At 35.9% G+C, this 23514-nt stretch overlaps 1 protein-coding gene across 2 annotated transcripts; it reads right to left on the bottom strand.

The window, feature by feature from the left end:
• Positions 1–679: 679 nt before the first annotated feature.
• Positions 680–23230, bottom strand: LOC110794256 (nuclear transport factor 2). Of its 2 annotated transcripts, none has more exons than XM_021999208.2 (9): positions 23012–23230; positions 19133–19322; positions 17447–17747; positions 17111–17340; positions 16856–17030; positions 10143–10273; positions 9978–10043; positions 1494–1557; positions 680–1213 (listed from the first exon to the last, which is right to left on the bottom strand). In XM_021999208.2, exons 2-9 carry the CDS (start codon positions 19316–19318, stop codon positions 990–992), a joined length of 1377 nt encoding a protein of 458 aa, XP_021854900.1. In that variant the 5' UTR covers positions 19319–19322; positions 23012–23230; the 3' UTR covers positions 680–989. The 2 variants fall into 2 exon arrangements, with proteins under 2 accessions (XP_021854900.1, XP_021854901.1); XM_021999209.2 differs by having other exon boundaries at positions 19133–19319.
• Positions 23231–23514: the final 284 nt, after the last annotated feature.

Below are 23514 nucleotides of genomic sequence, written 5' to 3'. Positions count from 1 at the left end.
GGCACGTGGATTGCAGCAGGTGGGAATACGATGGTTGTGAGGCAGGTAGTCTGGTGGAGGAGAGGTGGAGGGCGAGAGGAGCGTGAGAGTGTTGATGCCATATGGATGAATCCTTGAGGAGAGAATGAATTAATGAGTTTTAGAATTTGGCCCAGAAAAAATTACAATTGTTTGTGGGTTTAGGTTTTTTTTTTTGTTGCGGTATTAAATTGGGATCACACGAGCCATCGGATCTTTAATGCTTAATGCTTCTGATTTCTTCTCAGTCTTCTCATTTTAAGTTCCCTTTTTCATTTGAGTGTAAATCTATATATTAAAAATAAAATTTATTTTAAAAACAGATCCATCCATGTACTGGATCTGGACCTCAAAAATAGGATCCAGATCCTTCCGTCACAAATCCGCCGAGTCTTAAATTTGAAGATCCAGATCTGTAAACGGATATGGATCCACCAGATCCGAATTAGGTCTAGGATCCATTGTCATCTCAACCGTTGCAAATAAATAAATAAATCCTCTGTTTTAAAATAGTTGCATCGTTTGACTTTTAAAGAGGATTAATATGATTCATCATTATTATTCCCTCAAAAAAATTGATTAATTACACACTCACCGACACCAACGTAGGCCCTAAATGCAACTATTGCCAGCAACTTCTCTATGTAACTAAATCGGCATGTAAAGACAATAAATTCAACTACATGAGAGGAACAATGAGCACAAACCTTTTTTTCACTAACGTAAACAAGCATTGACACATTTGATGTCCAAGTAAATAATCTAGCTAATATAGAAGTTATGGTAAAATTCTGCAAAAACAGATATAAAAAGGTCCCCTCCTTCCCACCCTCCTTTTTATATCAAATGTTAGAGCTCTACTCTGATGTCAAAAGTCATTCTAAATCTAATGACGGATCAATTCTCCTAGTTAGGCCCCTAATTGTTGATTGATATCGCAATTGTCAAAAAGAATCGCATCCTTGCCTGTGTCACGGAGCAATGTTAGATCGATTGACCCCACTTTGACGACCAGACCTTCCCCTGCCTCGTTGATAGCCATCAGCACCACGGCCTGCCTGTCCTCTTCCTCGACTAGAATATTCTCCTCGACCACCACCAAAACCACGACCACCACCATAACCTCCATGGCCCCTGAAACTATCACCACGATATCCTCCTCTTCCAAAAGGGAGCCTATCCCTCCCACCATCAACTACAAATCATGAGTAATTTTATTTGCATTAGAAACATATTTCAGGAATTTACAGGAAGGTATTCCTACTTCAACTAAACCAAATGAATAGGTATCTAAACATCCACACATGCAATTTCAAATCAAAACCCTAAGCAACAAAATTGAGGATAACCAATCCCCACCCCTCCTTTAATATAATAAAAAAAAATTAAAAATTCCCTGAACAAAATGTTTAGATCAAAAAGGGGAAAAGGGAGAGAAAGATAAAGGAAAATAAGAACTTTGCAGCATGACTTACCTCGAGTACCACTCCTTTTTATTTCAGCGAATGCTTGTCGGCCTCCGATAATAATTGGAGCAGCCTATATATATCACAAAGAACTCAAATCAATTAACCGGAGAATCACAAGTAACCAATTCAAAGTTGGGATACACGATGACACTCTAGTTCAGAATAGTCCAACTTATACAAGTATAAAAGTACACTAAGGAAACACAATATTCTCGGAATCTATACGAGAGAGTGTTTAGAGATTGTACCAGCCGGGTCAACTATCTCAATTTCACAGTGACACATATCATGGAAATGAATATTTACACAGTGCAGGTGGGGGTAAGAGCAAGAAAACAAATATTAACTCAGTGATGCAAGCCCAAAGAAACTGAATAAGTATAGAATCTGCCACCATAGTATAGGAAAATCATCACTCTTAGGGTTTAGGTAGCCAAAAACAAGCCCGTCATTGAAGGCCATGTCGATGGTAATAATAGCACATCATCATTATCATTATCATTATCAGTATCATTATCATTATCATTGCCTCAAAGAGGCTCCCACAAGAAGCGGGGAAAGGGGGGTCGGGTGTACGCAACCTTACCCCTGCAATTGCAGAGAGGTTGTTTCCAATTGACCCAAAAGCGATAACGGGACGACAACGGGGCAACCATCTTCTATTGGAAAGGAAGCGAAGAGGTTTTAAGAGCCATTTTAAGAGGTTATGGTAATAATAGCACCCTATTCCTAAAAAATATTTCCTTTTTAATGGTTTAAAGGAGGCAAACAGGCTGATGCACACCTTTATTGAACCCAGGTCCGAGTATTTGATCCATGTCTATTTGATTTAAGTTCCTTTTCGATATAAATTTGTTGCTTTTACTCCTTCCGTCCCTTAAAAATTTCCCCACACCCCAACTTTCACTTTATTAAGGCTTGGGTAAAATTGCGTACATGTGTTGGTAAAGTTGTGCACATAAAGGAGAGAGAGGGAAAGGAAAAAGTAACACACACAAAAAAGGTATGTGCCAAACTCAAAGGGACACCCGAAAATAATATGTGGAGAAATCTGTAAGATAGAGAGAATCGTACAATGACAGATAGAGGGATAGATTATCTTTATTCCTTAATTGAACTCTCAATTACTCACATCCATTTTCTTTTATTATTCCTATTTGTATATGTATGATAAAAAGTTATAAAAAGTTGATATTGCGAAACTTTATACCGTGACGAATAAAACAAGATTCCGCGTGAATATGTTTTGAAGTACATATCAATCGACAAAGTAACAGTGTAATAGATTCCATTTTTCATTCGAATAATGTCAAGATTCCAAATAGGACTTATAAAAGAAAACGGAGGGAGTACAAACTATGAAGAAATTAGAAAAAGCTTGTTATGGGTTAGGGGTTAAGACTTAGGAGTTAACCATTCTGAGCGGTAGAATTAATTCAAATGTTTATGTTTGGAATATTAATGTACGTTTTCAATTTTCTATTCATTCATTTGTCATAGTTGATCTGACATAATAGGTCACGTATCATAATTCTCAAAGATGTATTAAGTTTGAACTATTAATACAATTTCTCTAATTCATAAAAAGTATTAACTTGCAGCTGAAGATTATTTAGGATGTCTTTATTACTAAAACTGGTGGAGTAGAAACAGCTTTTTAACCCCATTTCAGATTGTATTAATTTTAACTATTAATATATGCTCAAAACAACGTTAAGTTTTATAGTGTCTTACTGTGTCCTTGGTTCAAAATTAAAAAGAAAGGAATCCAATATGAGTTTTGAACTTTAAGACGGGTTTATGACTGGCATGCCTCCACAACTGTGACCAGTTTAGATATAAGGTTCATGTCCCACATTTTTTAGTAAGAAATTCATATACCAGGGTCAATAACCATACCCAACACCGACCCCTAAGTGCAGCCAACACCCTCAGCATATGGAAAAACGCTGGTTACACTAAAATTGTATGCGATGAGAAAATCTTGATAGCTTGCTCACATAGAGAAAACACAATACCGCTGTGTCTGGATACCAGAATTTCATTTGAAATTAATGAAATTCTAGAATTGGTCAAATCCATTGTTTGGAAACTAAAGAATTTAACATTATGGAATTTGCTCAATTCCAAAAGTACTTATGAAAAGCTCAAAAGTAAATAATTGGAAAAGAATTATTTGAGTGTGCCATTTGTCACTGGTAGAGCGTCAAGGTCGTCGACCTTCTTCTAAAACTTTGTAGCTCTTTCTCTCTCCTCACTGATATCTTCACATTAGTTATGCAGTAGCTCAAAACTCTGTAGCTATTTCTGTCTCCTCTCCTATACCTACTCCCTCCACCACCATTAACCCACCACCACCAAGGTTTCACACCTTTATGAATCAGATTGTTCTTCCGTATTCTATTCATTGGAGTTCTATGAGAGAGAAATTAGAGGAAAAGATATAGCATATCAGAATTATACAGTCTTCGAAGCTGTATCAGGGCCAATTCCTTATCTTTGAGACCAAGACTCAGGTGAAAGGAAAAGAATTACTTCCTCCATTTCTATATAGTTGCAACACTTCCTTAAACTGGAAATGTCACAATAGTTGCAACACACCTAAAACGGAAATATTTTTTAACCCAAAGTTACAATTTTACACCTAAAATGAAGTAAGTAATGTGACTAAAGTGGCTGTGGCCCCACTTTAGTACCACTTTCTTAAATACCGTGTAGAGGGGTATGTTGCAACTATATAGAAACGGGAGAAGTAGGTTGCAGGGGAGCCCCATTCGCGATCGTGTTTGTAGGAGAAGCCCATGAGAAATCTCCCAAAAAAAATGGTGATTTCATCTTGAATTGAGAAAGGGGAATTAGTTTTATTTTGCGAGATTTCTACAGTTACGGTTTATTTTCCTGAAATTAGATTTAAAATTGATGTTTTTGCTCATAATTTTTGGTCGGGCAAACCAGGTTTGAGATATAATTGCTTCTTTTTTTTCTTTTCTGCGTTAAATAATTTGTTGAAATTCTGAATATTCCAAACAATAAGGTATACTTGAAATTCTGGAATTTGAATTCCACTAACTTTCCAAACACTATATTTGAATTTGAATGTTAGAATTTCAATTTCAAGAATTGAAATGAAGAATTTGAAAGTAAATATTGATTCCCAAACATTGCCTTAGGTAGGGGTGCAAATGAGCCGAGACTCTCAATAAACTACTCGGGTTCAGGCTCGATTAAAGCTCGTTTATGTTCGTTTATTTAATAAATGAGCTGAGCTTGAACAACTTTTGAAGCTCGTTAAACAAACAAGCTTGAACATGAACATGAACATGCGCATGCTCGTTCATTTATGTTCTTGAACAACTCATTTATTTATGTTCATGAACACGCTCATCTATTTGGGTCATAATCAAATTTTTCATACATAATTGTATGATCATAGATAAAAATCTTATTCTGCCTTTAATTTTAACAACCAAAAAAAAACTATCATTTAATAAAAATATTTTGAATTTAAATGGCTAAATTAGTGCACATTCAAAATTACGTTATCCAATGGTTAAACTTTAAAGTGCAAAGCTCGTTTAAGAAAAAAAAAACTCGTCTATGAACTCGGCTCAGTTAATAAACAAGAAGTTCATGAACCATTCACGAACACAAAATCTCTTAAACGAACCGAGCTTGAATATATTTTTGAGCTCGGTTGAAAGCTCGGGTTCGGGATCGAGCTCGTCTAAATTAAATGAACATGAACATGAACAGGGTAGTACTCGGCTCGGCTCGTTTGCACCCCTAGCCTTGGGGTTTACTTTGGAATATTGATTTCATTTTCATATAGGAGTATCCATTTCAATTCTGGAAGTTGGAATCCATACATTCAATTTAAAATTACAAGTTTGGGAAAAAAGAATTCTAAATATATCATTTCAAATTCAATACGTTGTTTGGGAAATCGTGGGAATTTGAATTCAGAAATTGAAATTTTAATAGGAAATTCTACTCCGTGGAAGGAAAAATATAGCATTTTATGGAGTGAACTTGAATTATAGATTAATAGACATGCCCTGTTCTTTAAAGCTGGATTGAACTGAAATTAGCTGAACTGAACTAAATATTACTTAATAAATTAATAATTAAGAATTGATAGTTAATAGTTAATAATTAATAATTAATTATTAATAAACAATAAACAATAATAAATAATAAATGATTCATCATTATCATCATTATCATTACCCCATTGCCTCAAAGAGGCTCCCGCAAGAAGCGGGGTAAAGGGGGGTCGGACGTACGCAACCTTACCCCTGCAATTGCAGAGAGGTTGTTTCCAATTGACCCAAAAGCGATAACGGGACAACAACGGGACAACCATCTTCTACTTCATGGAAACGAAGCGAAGAGGTATTAAGAGCCATTTTGATTTAGTCCATTTCATCCCACAGCCAAAAGAACAAATGAATCTTTGGCTCCATCGGAAATGGACATAATTAATAATAAATGATTAATAATTAATAAATAATTACTAATATAATTAGTAATTAGTAATTGTTAATTAATAAATAATAATTAATAACTAATAATCCGTAATAATTACTAATTACTCCCTCCATTTCTTATTGTTGTATCCGTTTCCATTTTAAGCGTTTCATATTGTTGTATCCATTTAGAATCTATTCTATTTTTGGACATACATTTTATCCTAAAATACCCTTACATTTCTATCTAATTACCAAAATAGCTAAAAGTTCTACCCATATTCCCACCTAATTTTCCCCACCCATAATATTAATTCTTTTCCCTTCCCTATATACCCACTCTCTCACCTCCTTTATCACCCATCACTATCACTTCTCTCTCTTACCTTATTTCTTTATTATTTTTTCACTCCTTTATTTATTATAATCTCTTACACCCAATCACTTCTCTTACACCCAATCATTACACTTATACCCATACAAACCAATATTCCAATTTTCTTAAAAACCACAACAGATTCCAAATGGATACATCAAAAAGAAATGGAGGGAGTACTAAATAATAATAATAAATGATAAATAACAAATTATTCTCGTAGTAATTAATAAATTAATAGTAAATAATAAGTTATATATAATAATAATAAATAATACTTCCTCCATTTTTTTTAATTGCACCATCTTAGATTTCACGCTTGCCAATGCACTATTTTAACATAAATATCCCTCATTATACAACAACCATGGTGTAAAAACTCGCCCGAGTTAACTCGTATCGCCCGAGTTAACAAGGTTTTGGAGTCCGGCGATACGAGATATCCCGAGTTGTAAAGGTGTTTTAAAAACGGCGCGATCTCGGCCGGTTCAACCGATCTGAACGAATTTTGTCCGCATTAAACATCATAAACCTCACATCTACTCGGTTTTCAGCCGAATTCCCCATGTTTTTGACAAAAAGAAAAGGAAAAAGGAAAGAAATGGAGAAACTCCATTGAAATAGAGTAGAGAACTCCATTTTCAAATCTAAAACAAGAGAGAAGGTAGACAAAGGAATTCATTTTAATTATGTCACATGTACAGTTTAGGGGAGGGGGACTAGGGTAGGTAGTGAATGGGGCTGACATGGAGCTTCTTTTTCAAATTCCTACGCGACAACCGCGACACGGTCCGGGACTAACGCATCATTTCCGATACCGAGACTCCGTGACCGATCCCGCAACCGTAATCGATACCGCATTTTTTTTCTATGACAACAACAACAAAGCCTTAGTCCCAAAATGATTTGGGGTCAATATCTCTCATTATACATTTGAAAAAATTATAAAAATTTGATAATTTGAAAGTATATTTCGAGCCGAATCTAACAAGATCTCACATGAATATATTTTTCTTTACATATAAATCCCAAAAAATAACTATATAAGAATATGTGAATAGTGCCAAAAGCTAAGATGGTGCAATTAAAAAAAATGGAGGAAGTATAAATAATAGTAATAATAATGATAATAATAATAAGTTGAACTTAACTAAACTTAACAATTGAACTGAAGTGCCAGATAAGTCCTAAAACTGCAATTAAGCCAAAAAGAACTGGATCATAGTGCTATTAACCTAAATATGGCTAACCATCCCTAATTGACTATACTTTTAACCTTAAGGGGGCGTTTGGTTCGCATGGGGTAAAGGGAATGGAATCAACAAAGGGAAAGAAAGAGAATGGGAATAAATCCCTTTGATTTAAAATGTTGTTTGGGTTATCATCCCTTCGAATCAGCAGTTCTGATGGTGAGGTGCATCGGAATTAGCAATTTAACAACTGTACTAAGGTTCTTAGTTTCTTACCCATGGTGGCACTGTTCCATCTTGGGGGGTTTCTTGGGGCGGCGGTCATGGTGGAGACGATGACCAAGACAACGGCCCTTCTGGTCCTTCGTCTCCTTCCTCAACAACACCTTCGGTTCTTCGTCTCCTTCCTCAAATCATCAATCGGATAATACTCGTGCCTGCAATCATGCCCGTGTTTGCACTCGTACCCGTACCGCATCTCTGGCCACCAAAACGCAGCGTTCACTCTATCAATCACCTCACACTTCCTTTCCCCTCCGCCTCGTGATCGAACGTAGGTGGTGAAGGAAGCCGGAGCAGGTGGCGAAGAATGAGCGGCGGTGGACGGTAATATCAGCACCAGAGGTGGTGGTGGTCCAGTTGTGGGTTGAAGATATAGGGTTAGAGGAGAGGGAGAAGGGGGGAAAGGGAATGGAAAGCCTTTGGGGGGGGGGGGGGGTTTGGGAATGCGTGTAGAGGATTTTGGGGTAAACTCAAAAATGAAAAAGGGTAAAGGGAATGATGAAATAGACCTAACAAACGACAACAGAGGGAATGATATCATCCCATTCCCTTTGATTATTACCCCCAACCAAAAGCCCCCTAAATGTATAATTACTAGCTTGCCAAAGGGAAAAATATGCCACCAAAAGAACTATAACAAGTGTCTTTCAAGAATTTGCACAATCGAAGACTTATTAATTACTTCCTTTGTTCTTCTTTATGTGCAATACTTGCCCTTTTTGTTGCTTAGAATCGAAGCATTTACCCTTTTGATTTATGGTCTCTCTCTCTCTCTCCTCATAACACGGATATATGAAATAGAAAAGTTGGTGAAGTAGATAGATAATAAAGAATAGAGTTAGTGATTGTGAAGGAGCCAAATTTTGGTTTTTGGAGTATGGATATGTGGGGAAAAAAATTGACATGTGTGTATCCATGTCCCACAAATTGAGAAAATACAAAAGGCAAACGACTAGTTCATGAAGAATACTCCTAATTACAAAAGCAACTTTTCAAGTTCATAAGATAACAAAATCCACAAATAATCAACTCATATGCAGCAGAACAACAATAATAAGCTATGTTACTTCGACACGTCAATTTGGGGCCCATACCCGTGTCAACCCGACCTGACACCGATCCGGGTATGGAATCCGTACCCGATCCCTGGCTGGTCAGTCGGACACTAGGGAGAAACAATTAAAGATTTGTCAACCCTAGATCTGTTGATTAGGAGTAAAACTCACCTTCTTTTTTGTTTGAACCATGGGGCTTTTGCTAAGAATGTAAATCCGAAATTAAAGCTATGATTTTTTTCCATAGACATTGCACCGGTGATAATCTCCGGCGACAGTGAGGGGGCAGTGAAGAGGTTACAGCTTGCTGCTTTCTTTTTTTTTAAATTCAGGCGGCCTGCAGTCTTTGAATTGGAAAGGGGAGGTGAGGGGGTAAATATCTTTAAAAAATATGTCAGTGTAAAGTGGAAACCCACGTGAGATACAGCTGTATTTTTACTTCTCCTGTCCTTTTATTCTGATCTAACTCTTTGACTTTTCAAATGCAACTTTTGTTTAAAAAAAAAATGAGAACTTCACTTCTTTTCTTTTTCCCTTTTAATGACAGTATAACAGGAGTATTGATTTATTTTTTATTATTTTGCCGTGTCCCCATACCCGTGTCTAAAATTAGGACTAGGTCCCCGTGTCTTGAAATTCTAGCTTTGCCGGGTCCGACCCTCGGATCCATACCCGTGTCCGACACCCGTACCCGAGTCTGAGTAACATAGATAATAAGAGAAAGGGGCACATTGCCATAAAATATTGCTTCCTGTATAAATTAGCATTAAATCAACCCATATGCAGCAAGAGTCCAGAACATGATTTCACATCCGGATATTAGAGGCTGTATGCCCACAAAGAATGCATAAAGAAACCAGAATTTCATCAGAATTGAAAAGGGATTGACCATTGAATCACAGTCATAAACAGCAATGGATGGCCGGTGAGACAAGGATATCAGAAGATATGAGATGCACATACAAATAATGGTATGCAATTAATGAATCAAGGCAAAGAGAACAAGCATCACACATGTCAAAACAATTAAAACATAAGGTACATGTACACGGAGAAACTTGCATGGAAATATACAAAAACAAACCAAAGCTTCACCAGTGGGCTGGAAGCATGTGACTTACCTGCACTGCATTTTCCACTGAACTGGAAGAAAGAAATTCGACAAATCCATAACAAGATCCCTGTTGCTGCATACATAGCAAATAAAACAACAAAATCAGTACAAGAAAGGAATTAGAAAAATACAAAAAAAAAAAACATAAAATAGATGCAATGAAGCAACTAACCCTATTACTTCTGACTTGTACACCTTCTTGTTTAATTTGACCAAATCTCTTAAATTCCTGCTCTAGCTGAGTAACTGTCACGTTCATTGGCAAATTGCGAACATAAACGGAATGACCTTCAATTGCAGCACCTGTATAGTTGTAAGAAATTAAAAGCACGAAATCGACATCATTCTCAACTATGATATTGATATCCAGGCTGCAGAATACACTCACAGTGCAAACTTACTTCCTCCGTTCTCTTAATGGTTAAAGTTATGCAATGTTTTCACTTTTCACATTTGTCGATGCTTAACTTTAACCATCGATATTCTTCAATTAAGAATAAATGATATTTTAAAAATATACATTGAAATGAATCAAACAAGACTCCACATGACTTATTTTTCCTTATATATTAATCACAAAAAAGTATTAAAGAGAAGTTTGTGAATAGTGCAAAAAGTCAAAATATTGCGAGTAAAAGAGAACAAATGAAGTATATGTTAAGTTCTAAACTCCTAAATGAACATGACTTGGCCTACTATGGAGTAAACTGATTTCTGAATAAGTTATCCTTTACTTTCTATTTACCATGAAATAGGAGGCCAGTTATTGCTTGAGGTCAAGAGTCTTTGAAACAGCATTTAGCAATTGACTCCACCTCTCCTTATTCTAACACTGTAAAAGTCTCTTGTCAACTGTATCAATACGGTTGGATAAATCTGACTCAACCTCTCCTTATTCTAGTCTAGGCAAGGTACACTTGAAGCACGTGAATACGACCTACTAGTATGGTACTCTAATTGAAAGGTGAAAATCAGTTCGTATTTGGTAAGAAATAATGAAAAATATGGCACTCAATATGAATTCTTTTCTCCATGCCTTACAAGAGCATGCCTTGAAGATTATAGGCTAGCAGCTTAGATTAAAAAGGCGCAAGGCGCACGAGGGTCATGGAGCCTAGGCGCAAGGCTCAGGCGCGCGCCTTTTGGATACGAGGCGCACATAATTTCCTAATAAACCTTAAAATTCGGTATAGAACAAAATTAACACAATTCTCAAAACAACATAGTACTATTGGAGTGCCATATTTTCTTGCCGGTTCATAAGCATCGCGTGATCCCGTCGATGGAGTGCCTGAATTAGGACCTTCCATGGTAATTACAAGTTGGAAAAATGAAAATTAACTCATATTATGCTACTGCCACTACCCAAAAAGCTTAAGTTGTAAAGATATGGCCGTTGATAGGTCACATAGGGTGTAAAGTAAATTAAAGATCACGTTAGGGCGCACAAGGCGCAAGAGCACCTTACCTAAGGCGCGCCTTGACATCAGTGAGCCTGGAGAGTTGAAGGCGCCGAAGGCTGCACCTAGGTGAGCCCAAGGCGCGCTTTTTTAAACTAAGGGCTAGCTTCTCACCTAATCACCCTCATCCATAATATTTAAAGCATAAAGAAATTAAAGACTTTGGCCTTATGTCTCCCAAGTTAATTTACAGCTAAAAATAAATTCAGTAAGTTCAAATTATAATCATAGTTTGGTTTCATTTTCATGTGTAATACTTCCTCCGTGTCTTAATTGATGCATCATATTGAACTTTTCACACTATTCATTTACTACCTTTGACAGCATTTATTATTATATGTAAGATCAATTTTTATCTTCAATTCTATTGGGTTAAAATCAAAATACATTTTCAAAATATGTTAATGTTTGATGTTAATGTTGGTGTAAAAGCAACACTCTCTACTAATTTCCTTCCAACATTACCAAGAACCATGGTAAATGAAGTGATGAACACATTACTTGCAGTTTTTCCTTGTATATTGTCTCTTTGCCATCACCACCCAACCTACGGGTGGAGTAGGGATGGAAATTCAGTCTCAAGGACTCTAGTCTGACCCTCCGAAAGAAAAAGTCCAATCAAAATTCTCTAAACAAAAGTCCGACTCCAAATAGAAGTCGGGTTGGACTCGGATCTTGTCTAAGGAGCGCTCAGGTTTACCTATATTAAGCCCTAAAATCTATAGACCCACTAACCCAGTTGTCACTTTCTCCCACCAAGCATCCTCTCTCTTTCTCTCTCCTCTCTCCTTTCTCCTACTAATGATTATGCAAGGTGCAACCATGGTCTAGAGAATGGGAACTCAAAGAAAGCTCCATGAATGTTCATCAACATCAAGTTAATTAATTGTATTATTTTTATTAATATTTTTGGAATTCCTTCCCTCGTCTCATTCTCAAGACTTAAATTTTGTAAAATTTCGCATAGATTGCAATTGTGATGTAATTAGTATATAGAAGCATTTTTTAGGAACCCAATTATAATTTTGACTGATACGTTTAGTTCTTGATTGCTAATTTTACTTTAATTTTTATTTGGTAATATAGTATTCTGAAATAAAAAAAACAAATTTCTCGAACTTAAATTCGGGCCGAAGGTCAGACTCCGCAGTGGATCGGATTCGGAGTTGGACCCGGAGGCTAATTTTAAGTTCGTTTGTTATTCGGGCCGGATTCGAATCCAGTAAGCTCTGACCCGAATCTGACCCGTTGCCATTGCTATGGAGGAGATGGCATAAAATTGTCCCTTCTAACTGAACACATTTTAACAGTTCATATCATTTATCATTCATATCATTAATATTAAATAATAACTAGTCATTGTTTAGACAAGTAGTTCTCAACAAGACTTAATTCTCACGGAACCAGCTATAAACATTTGAACGGTAAATACGTGCACGTGTGCTCATATATATAAATTGCCTTGTAGCTAAATCTATTCTCGTTTATAAATTTCAAACAATTAGGCTTTAGTAAAATAAAGATTTGAGATCATTTCTTCAATCTGCTCTCATTCTACGTTTACAACTCATGCAGTGGCTTTTTTAATGTGACTAACCAAAGAAAAGGGCAATTCAACAAAAACAGTACAAGTCTGGACATATAAACTACTAATAATTGTTTCTGCTAAACATGCTTGCAAAAAATATGAACTTCCTTTTGTCGTCCTATTGGGTTGAAACTTAGTTTAAAATATCATGTAATCGTAACAACAAGACATAGGACCTGTTCTTTTTGGTTGATTTTCAGGAAAGCAAAATTTAGTTCAATTATATTCAATTCAATTAAATTTAAATCAATTTAGAATATTATTGTCATTATTATTATTATTTATTAATATACAGCGTATTTAATTTTTATTTATTTAATTTTTATTTATTACTATTATAATAATTACTATTTCTTTATTATTATTTATAATTTACTTATGATTATTATTTATTATTACGGTTAATTCACCAAATAACCTCGTGTTTTCAATAATTCACCATATACCCCTGAGATTTTCAAAATTTCACGACGTGACCCAGTCGTTAAGTCACTGTTAGAATTTAGGGGATTTTATCTTCTTCTTCCTCTCATCTCTCCACCTAAATCATCAAATCAGAAGAATACAAACGCTAATGATTACTAGAGCTTCTATTGTTGTTGAGGAAAAAATCAGAAACCAATTCTTCATCAGTTCTTAAATTCTTCATCAATTCTTCTAAATTTTTAAAACCTGGAAAACCAATTCGTACAATCGTATAAACCTAGAAAATCCGTGGAAAAACCAGAAAACCAATTCTTAAAGAACCCCAAATTGCAGAAGCTTAATTCTTGCTTCTAAATCCCATCAATGGCGGCCAAAACCCCATCACCATCCCACATCGATATTGAACTCCTCCCAAAGGGTGAATTGGATTGAAAATCAAATACACTAATCCACAAAAATTCAGTCCACTTCGCTCCAATTGATAGGTGATTCTTCCCTAATCAACCATCTGCAAAGTAAAATCGAGGAAAAAAGGGGGAGACCGAGAGGAGAGAGAGAGCGTCAAACTCGGAGGCAATGAAGTAGAAGAACGAGGAGTGAGAAAACAAAAGATAATGAGAAATTGGAAAGTCAGAGTAAAACGACAAAGTTCCATCTCCACCAGTGATGATGGACCGGCATTCTTCCTTACTTGAATAACAAATTCTTGTCTTCAATGATAATTATGAATGAATTTCTTCAAATTCCTTGGTGTTTAATTTCTGGAAAACAATACAAAACGCAATTAATTTTGATTGAGTGTAATGATCTAGTTTTGGTTGAGAATAATTTGATGAATTGTTGTTGAATAATTTGATTGAATAATGTTTCTGATTTTGATTGAGTGTAGTGTTTCTAATTTTGGGAAATAATATAAAATGAATTGGATGAAGGTAGGAGAAGGAAGATGGTGTAAACTATCGAAAAAACTTGGGCGTTAAGGCATTAAAGGCAAGTCATAAATTTTTTATAACCTCAGGGGTGGTGATTTTTGAAAACCTCAAAGGGTGTACAGTAAATGTTAGAAAACAAGAGGGCATTTGGTGAATTAAGTTAAACCTGGAGGGAGTTTGATTAAAAAACCGACAGTTTTTCATGAGATGCCCCTAAGTTTGAGAAAAATCACCAAAATACCCCACGAGTTTCAAAAATTCACCAAATACCCCTATTTCAAAGCTTAATACACTAAATACCCTTAATGACATTCATCATCCCCTAATCAACCAAATTAACATCTAATTAACCCACTAACCCCCCTAATAAACCCACCCATTAACCCCTACTAACCCTATTATTTTCCTTTTTTTCCTCTTTTCTTCTCCTAATTAAACCACTAACCCCCCTAATAAAACCCACCCATTAACCCCTAACTAACCCTATTATTTTCCTTTTTTTCCTCTTTTCTTCTCCTAATTAAACCACTAACCCCCTAATTAACTCACCCATTAACCCCTAATTAACCCTATTTTTTTCCTATTTTTCCTCTTTTCTTCTCTCTCCCTTCTTCCCTTCTCTGAGTTCTCTCTCCTTTTTCTGAACCACCTTCCTTTATTTGAGGCAAGGTTGGCCGAAAACGGCGACAATTGACAGCAACTCACAGCCACCGTCGCACCACCACTGATCGCCAACACCACCACGGCATCACTGCCTTCCATTCTCCTTTATCTCTCCTCTCTCCCCAACGTCCACACACCTCCAAGCCATAGCAGCCACCCTCTTTCAACTCCAACCACCAACCCCCTCCGTTGTTCGTCCCTAACACCCGTAACATTTTTGATAACACCATTCGCCCGTTTCTCCACCAACCATTCAACCACTCTCTTCCCATTGCGTAGCCGCCACCGCCACGCTTCTGCCCAACCAGATTTCTTCTTCCCTCCCTCAGCTTTCCCCTCCCCACCAATACCACCCCTAAAGATATCCCTTCTCCAAAGTTTAAAAAAGCACAAAGCGCACTAAAGCAATATGAGTCCTAGAGCTTAAGCGTAAACCGCAAGCGCGAGCTTCATCGAAGTGAAGCGCACTTTTTAAGAATTCAAGGTTTCTTCACCATTATGGATACATATCTTACTAAAATAACCAGAAAAACACATAAACATCTAATTCTCTTCCCTATTGCTCCTTGTTTTAACAAAATAAAGCATATAACAAAGTGTTTATCATGTAATATCCACTAGGAAACAAATACACTATGCTATTTTCAAAAGGATATGTCATCTTCTTTTTTTCTTCTTTTTTTCTTTTCTTTTGGACTCTTGGCCCACTTTCTATTGTTAAGGATTAATAGGATGTGGTCCAATAGACAATAACAACATATAAAAAAAGCTTTTAACGTGAAAAATTTTAAAAAAAGAAGAATTTCAATGAAGCTCAAAAAAGCGCGCTTTATACGCTTTTTGCGCTTAAGTGTGCTCCGGTGCGCTTTTTCACAAACGCTTCGCTCAGACCTAATTAAGCCCTTTGCCCTAGAGCTTCAAGCTTCAGCGCTTAAGCGAACTTTAAGCGCGCTTTTTTGAACACTGCCCTTCTCAACAAGAAATCCGCCCATAACCTCGGAAGACACCCCATTCATTTAACTTCACCTCACGTCTTCTTCTTCTCTTCCTCATTTTCTCTCTCCTTTAGTTACCTACTTACACTCTACTCCTTCAATTTTCTCTACATGGTGGATCATTAGTCTACCCACATTCAATTACACCGTAATCGAAGTAGAAGATGTCAGTTTTAAAGCCTTGCAGAACTTGGTGGGTGGTCGTGATTTTTCGTCGAGAATTAAAAAAGAATAAACCACGTTTGAGCTAATTTAGGGCAAGTGCGAGAGGGGGAGCAGGGAGGAAGTAGAGTATTTGCAGGTAGAACCATCGGCATTGGCAGAGAAATGGGTAAACCCCTTATCGCCGCTGAAGAAGATGGAGGTAGGGCGGACGTGGGGGAGAGTGAGTGAGTTAGTTTGGAGGAGGTCGGACGGCCCACTGGAATGCGAAGGCGCTCTCGTCTCTAAGGTCGGTTGGGATTCCGATTTTGCAATGGATGTCGTCGGCGGCGAAGATGGTAGTGGCGGTTGAATGGGAGAGGAGGTGGGTAGTAAGGTGATGAAAGAGGAAGGGGGGAGAGAAAAGAGAAAAGGGGAAAAAAGAAGTGTTAATTAGGTTAATGGGTGGGTTAGTTACGGGGTTAGTAGGTTAATTAGATGTTATTTGGGTTGATGACCGTCATTAAGGGTATTTGGTGTATTAAAATTTCAAATAGTTTCGTGAATATTTGAAACCCGAGGGGTATTTGGTGAATTTTCTCAAAACGCAAGGGCATTGCATGAAAAACCGTATAGTCAACTAGAGTACCCCACAACTTTAACATTTGAAAGACATATACCTTCTTCTTCATCATTAGCTTCCTCGAGGACTTTCCTCTCTACTGATGGTTCAATAGCCGAAGCTGTCGGCACTGATCCAGAAACTTGCCCTTGAGTGCCACTGGGAGCGGATCTTACAGTATTAGTAGGCACGTATACTTTAGTAGGCCCAGGACTACCCTTTGCCTTCTTCACCTGAAAAGAACCAGATACACATAATGAGTAAATCTTCATTAGAAGATAAACATAAAGATAAACGTCATTCCTAAACTCACAATGGATGCATATGAGTTCTTCGCACCATCATCTTGGGGAGAAATCTGACTTGATTTAGCAACTGCAGAAAGGTGGTGCTCAGTTGATTGAGAAATAGTAGGGACGACCTCCTCCCTAACTACCTGTCTTTCCTTTTCAAATGTTTGAGTGGGTTTTTCAATATTAATTTGACTATCTTCATGTGACGTCGCCATCTTCGTGGTAGAAGCATCAGGAGTATGAAGGGGCTCTATTGATTATTGAAACAAGAAAACAAAGTTCAGCTAGCTGTTTGAAACAGAAAGTAGACCTATAAAAAATTTATACAGTAAAAGGAAGAGACAATAAAACTTTACCTATTTCTGAGACTACTGGAACAGATACAGATTCACCAACTTTAGCAATAGTTACCACATTTGTCTCTAACGGTTCACTTTCATCAACATATCTAAAAACATCATTCAAGACAAAAAACCCTTTGGATTGAGGAGCAAGAAAAAATGATTGTGCAAAATTTCTTCTTATGTTGTTCTTTCCCGTTAAACATCCAGTCACCAAAACAATCACCCCATCTTTGTAAGAATCCTGAGCATCAGCGGTCTTTATCTCTGCCTTATAATTTTTGTAGTCTAATGAAATAATCTTCGCATTGATACCCTGCAGAATGTTAAGCAGAAAACTCATTCATCATTACGTCATTTTTTCAAAAAAAAACTAGCAATGGAAAACTAAGATAATATGATGACCAAAACATAAGCTTTCTTGCCCCTTAAGAGATAGAGATATATAACCGGATGTTGAAAACTACAATATAACTAAAGCAGACAGAACAAACAGAAGCAAGAATGCTCAAACGCCCACAAACAAACAAAGAAAAACCCAACCAATAAGGATCAAAATGCGAGACAACCACCTTCTTAAAAAATTCAAAAGGTACTCTGACATGGCCAATTGCATTAAAACTTAAATGTTTAACATAAGCACTGACACAACACCAGCATAATTGCCAAAGACGGGCAGGAAGTAGCCTACAAGACACCTATTCAAGTGTCGATTTGTTATTGATGATAAAAAAAGGTTAATAGCTATAACGAAAGGAAATCGGTCAAGTACTAGAAACTAATAAGTAAATTGCTCCTACGTTGGGCTAGCGATTCATGACGAGCGGTCACAGTCATGCGTGACTCTATTAACCGGAGCTGCCGTAACTTGGGCTCATCATGCTATACTCGCGGGGAAGTAAAAACGAGCAGTTTACGCTTTAGTAGCGAGGGGGAGGCGACAATAGCAGGTGAATCCCACCACTTCTGCAACTCCTATTATATCTCATGTTCTACCAGGTAGCTTAGAGGCCTTTGAGATTATATATATTGAGAACAAAAAGAAATGTCTAAAATACCAGTTCTTCAGCTTTTATGTCTGTCTTATCAGCTCAAGGGAAAGGTCCAACAGATACAGGTTAACACAATCATGCAGCATAACAATCCTTTTTTATGTACTCCTGAGTAAGTTAACTTTCTGAGGTTTTCCAGGTGTTTGCTCATTACTTTCTAATAAGATACTTCTGGAAAATTTTAAATAAAGTTAGAAAGGTTAATGGCACCCATTTCCTTTTATTTTTTGTGGATCCACTGTAATTTTTTTTGGACATGTAAGCAGAAGATCAAGTGATGCCCCGGTTAGGAGGATAGAAGGGTGGCAAAGTGATAGAATTGCAAGGGGTAGGGGAAGACCTAAGAAAACTTGGAGAAAGGTGATTGAGCACGATATGAGCTTTCTTGGGATTGAGGAAAATATGGCGTTGGATAGGACAGAGTGGAGGGAGAGAATATACATTGATGACTTCATTTGACTTATACAACTTCAATGTATGGTATAGATGTTCTCATGGTATAGATGATAGCATGCCCTGAATTTAACATCATATATTTGGCAGCTTAAACAGAAAAACAAGACAACAACACAGATAAGGAAAACAAAATCCTAAGGAAAGCTCTGAAATTGATACCCATCAGACAGTCCAGAAATCCTACAATACTTACTTTCATTGTCGTCACAGATGTCATCTCGCCATTTTCTTCCTGGCGGCTAAGTACACTTGAGTCCTGGTAAAATCTATAAACCAGCTCTGGAGAATGATGGAGAATGTGGTAGTACTGCTCAACAAAAGCATTAGCAACAACCTGCGCACTAGGTGCCACAGGAGGATCTGCTGTCTGCAGGGCCATCCTGCTGAAAATTAACACCTTCATGAGTTTCTGAACTACTAAACAAAATACGACCCGAGGAAAGATTTTGGAGCTACATGATAAATATGAACGCGGATGAATGAAGAATGGCAGCAACTCAGCAAGCCAACAACAACACGCTAGAAAGAAGAAGTACGAGAAGCAAACAGAAGAGGTAAAGTTCAATGTTATCAAGCAATCAAATATGGAAGCTGAACATATAAGAAAGATACGAAGGTAAGTTTACATGATTGAAATACCTTTCCGGCTCTTATAATCCTACTCCAACTGACTCAAAGGCATATATATTCCAACTAGTATAGCACCCGTGCGATGCACGATTTAGTTATCTAAATACTATTTTTACACAAAAAATTTAAAAATTAATTTAACTTAATTAAAAATGATAGAGTCCCTTACGGTAATAGATTAATCATTAATTTTTTATTCCCTCTGTGTTTTTGTAAGTTATACTCACTTTCGGTTTTGATGTGTTTTTTCCAAGTTTTACTCAGTTTTACTTTATTCCATTTATTTCAACTTTTTATATACTTCCTTTTTTTTTAATTGCACCATCTTAGATTTCACGCTTGTCAATACACTATTTTAACCACTAATATCTCTCATTATACATTTGAAAAAATTATAAAAATTTGATAATTTGAAAGTATATTTCGAAACGAATCTAACAAGATACCACATGAATATATTTAAAAAATGGAGTATATTTTATCATCTTTCATCCAACTTTGTGAGACTCAATTATATTTAATAATTCTTTTACTCTCTATCTCTCTCCTACTACATGTAAAAGTACCCACACGCTGTCAATTTTGAGTTTTTCTTGGTTTCTATTGCTACACTAAATGAATAGAACTCATGACAACTGAGCTAATATAATATAACATCGATTATCAGAAAACAAACTATACAAAGGATAAATATTATCCCACATAATGTCTTATCAATCAACATTTGATTATTTTACATAAAAATTTAAAAAATGAATAAATTGTGTTAGTAAAGTAAGAATATATAATCTTATCCCCGTCCATCGACGTGCCCGAGTATAAAATCCAAAATTATCTTCGCTTCACCACCCACTTCTTTTGTCTACTATAGGTTTGTATGCTAAATAAAAATCACAATATAGCATCTAAATAATTTTTATTTTTTTTTAGAATACCATTGATTGTTTTTATTGGAACCTAGCTAGTGTTTTACATCACCGTTAGCAGCTTGAGTTAGAGAGTGTCTATTCTTACCCCCTTAAATGTTGTACCACCCTCTTTACCATAGTTAAATAGTTAATCTAATTTTTTTATCCCTAACCCCATCCATCGAGACCATCGCCAACATCCCCTTATTGTAAAGGAAAATCACCAACCATGACCATACTCGACTCGATTCGAGCTCGTAATAACAATTCATGCATGTTTTATCTCTTAGCTAGATTCTTTTACATGAGTACTCAAATAGGGCTAATCATATATTTATGTATATGTTCTTAACTGTGTTAATGTGTTTCTTCTTAATTTTCTACTGTATGATTTTTAGTTCTCCTCCAAAGTCTTTGGCGCTATTTTTTCCAACCCTTGAGTATGCTTTTGTCTGTTATATCTTCTTAATTAGCTTGGTATCATCTCCAAATAAAATCAGGCAAACCCGCTTATTGTAAAGAGAATCTTAGCTAGAAATAATCATATTCACATACTTTACCGTTCACTATATTAATGATGATGTGTGCGAATATATATAGTATATAGTTTATTTAGAATCCTAGTTATGTAACATTTCCTCTTGTTCAAGAATCTACACATGGTTTTTATTCAAAATGTGGAACATAATAATATTATTGCCGAACTAATTTAAATTACTAAATCAAATTACTCTTCTAGTAGTGTAATAGTAAATACTCGTAATCTAAATTACATACATATTTAAGATAATAATAACTTTTAATCACATTTTAGCTCGTATTATCCCCGAAGAAAGATCTTATATATATATATATATATATATATTACTTAATATAGATACCATAAAAAAATCCTAGCTAGTTGTAATATCACCGGTGTTTCTTGATTGGATATGCAATATTAATCCTAAATACCGTGCAATATGTACCATAATACAATATTATATACCATGCAATAAGAAATTTTATATAAAAAAGTCAAGTTTAGAATTAATAACCGAATGATCTATAATATAATATACCATTGATCCCAAAAGATCTTACCGTGCATTGATCCACTATCTAAGTCTGGCAAAGGATCTTTTGATTCCACTATCTATATTTCACAATCTAGCCCAAATATAACTCCTTGTCACTAAATATGGTCATTCTTACATACATAATATAAGGGATGTTAAAGAAACTCTTACTTAGTTTGCCATAAATAAATGTAGAATTTTAGAAGGAAAAAAAAAATTATTAGAGTGCCCTGTGTTTTAGTAGGGTAAGATAGCCGCTAGGTTACGTATAACAGTTATACATCTAGATATTATCAAGTAAGAAAACTCAAAGAAGAGAAAAAACAAACATTCATGTCTGTTGACAACCCAAAAACAAAACACATGGTACTTTGAGAATCAATTAAGAACATAGTTAAGTTAAATAATAGCAGGCTTTTACTTTCCACAAGTAATAACAAAAATTTATTCTTGAATGTGTGATCATAGTAAGCAAAAAAGGATCACTACATCACAGTGCCAAACCAATGGTCATTAAAATGGGATACTATAAACCAAGTCATGCTGCCTAATATCAATTTTGTACGGAAAGTCTCTCGCGTCAATGTCCACGGTTATGCTTGATCAACCCATATGTGTTTCTTTTCATAATTTCCATCACAACTTTGTAGGTCTCATTGAGTAAATGAGTAATGATGCAAAATTATGAAGTAAAACACATATTTGGGATTGGAAATTGATAAACAACTTTCCTTACAATATTACATACACGTACAGCACTACCATTATCACCAATAATTACCGCAAACCAATTTGCTAGTTTATATAATCGTATAGATACACCATTAAGAAAATCTTAAATCCTATCCGTACTCATTAATGTCACATCTTAAGGAATTGAAGACTATGTTTAGCCAGGTGAAGAGTTGCTTAGACTCGAAAAGTAGCAACAGAAAACTGAAATGTTCCTAGCTAATTCTATTAGAAAAGTTCAGTGAAACTAGCTAACAATTTTAAGGAGAAATTCGTTTTTAACTAATATTCGTGTAAAATTAGCTAGTCACGAGCAGTGGCAACTTGATATAAATCGAAATAAATTAAACTTAGCCATAATCAAACAGCATTTCCTCAAATGCAGTACAGGAAATAAAAAATCAATTCAAATATTTTTTTAAATATAACAAAATAGTTGCACGGACTTCCAACAAATCCCTACAAACATGAAAACAAAACCCTAATAAAACCAGACACATCGCTGAGCGTGGGGAAGGAGGGGCTCCTGTCCAGGGGCCAGGGAGAAAGGGATAATATGAATTTTTTTTCAAGTAGAATCATGAAGTGGGTACAATTTAACTTACAATTTGAAACCATCATATCAGGAAAAAAAACTATCATCCCCACATGAGACTGAACACTTATCCGATCTTTAAGTACGAATAAAATCAACAAAAATTCCAAAAAAAAGGTACAAAATAGATAATCAAAGACGGTACATACTTAGAATAGCAATGGTAGAGAATGAGAGATGGTTGGCAGAGGCGCCGCCGACCAGCGGTGGTGGTACAACTACAAGATGTGGTGGTTTTGTTGGAGGGTTTAAGAGGAGTTGAAGAGGAGGCGCGAGGAAGGAGACAAGAGCAACTGCGAGTTGGAATATTGTTTTTTTTCCTTTAGATTGCAGTATCGTAACACCTCGAAGCCGCAACTTTCCTTCAATGGACAATGATTTTAAGTTGTTGATCATTGGTAAAGCTCACCGTTTAAACTTACTCGAAAACAATCATAAAAGTCGCTAAAAGAAACGTACATTTTAAATTGCTCACTTTCTCTCATTTCCGTAAATCGTTCTTGGATTCACTACCAATCGAGGAAATTTACTGTTATCCTTCTAAAAGGATTTATTGCAGTGCAAGACATTTAATTATAAATAATAATTAAAACATACATTGAAACATGCAAAGTCTAAACACTTATCAAGAGTAATAACTTGAAAATTAAAG

The sequence above is a fragment of the Spinacia oleracea genome, chromosome 1 (genome assembly GCF_020520425.1).
Source record: "Spinacia oleracea cultivar Varoflay chromosome 1, BTI_SOV_V1, whole genome shotgun sequence".
NCBI classification, from domain to species: domain Eukaryota; kingdom Viridiplantae; phylum Streptophyta; class Magnoliopsida; order Caryophyllales; family Amaranthaceae; genus Spinacia; species Spinacia oleracea.
Note: the sequence above shows the minus strand (reverse complement) of the source record. Positions and strands in the feature narration are given on the sequence as shown.

What these genes read in the sequence shown, in the direction of transcription:
- LOC110794256 (XM_021999208.2), bottom strand. Translation starts at nt 19,318, where the DNA reads ATGGCCCTGCAGACAGCAGATCCTCCTGTGGCACCTAGTGCGCAGGTT. An exon ending in AGAACTCATATGCATCCATT is followed by an intron (nt 17,031 to 17,110) that starts GTGAGTTTAGGA and finishes GGTTCTTTTCAG; the next exon opens with GTGAAGAAGGCAAAGGGTAG. An exon ending in TACAAGTCAGAAGTAATAGG is followed by an intron (nt 10,044 to 10,142) that starts GTTAGTTGCTTC and finishes CTATGTATGCAG; the next exon opens with CAACAGGGATCTTGTTATGG.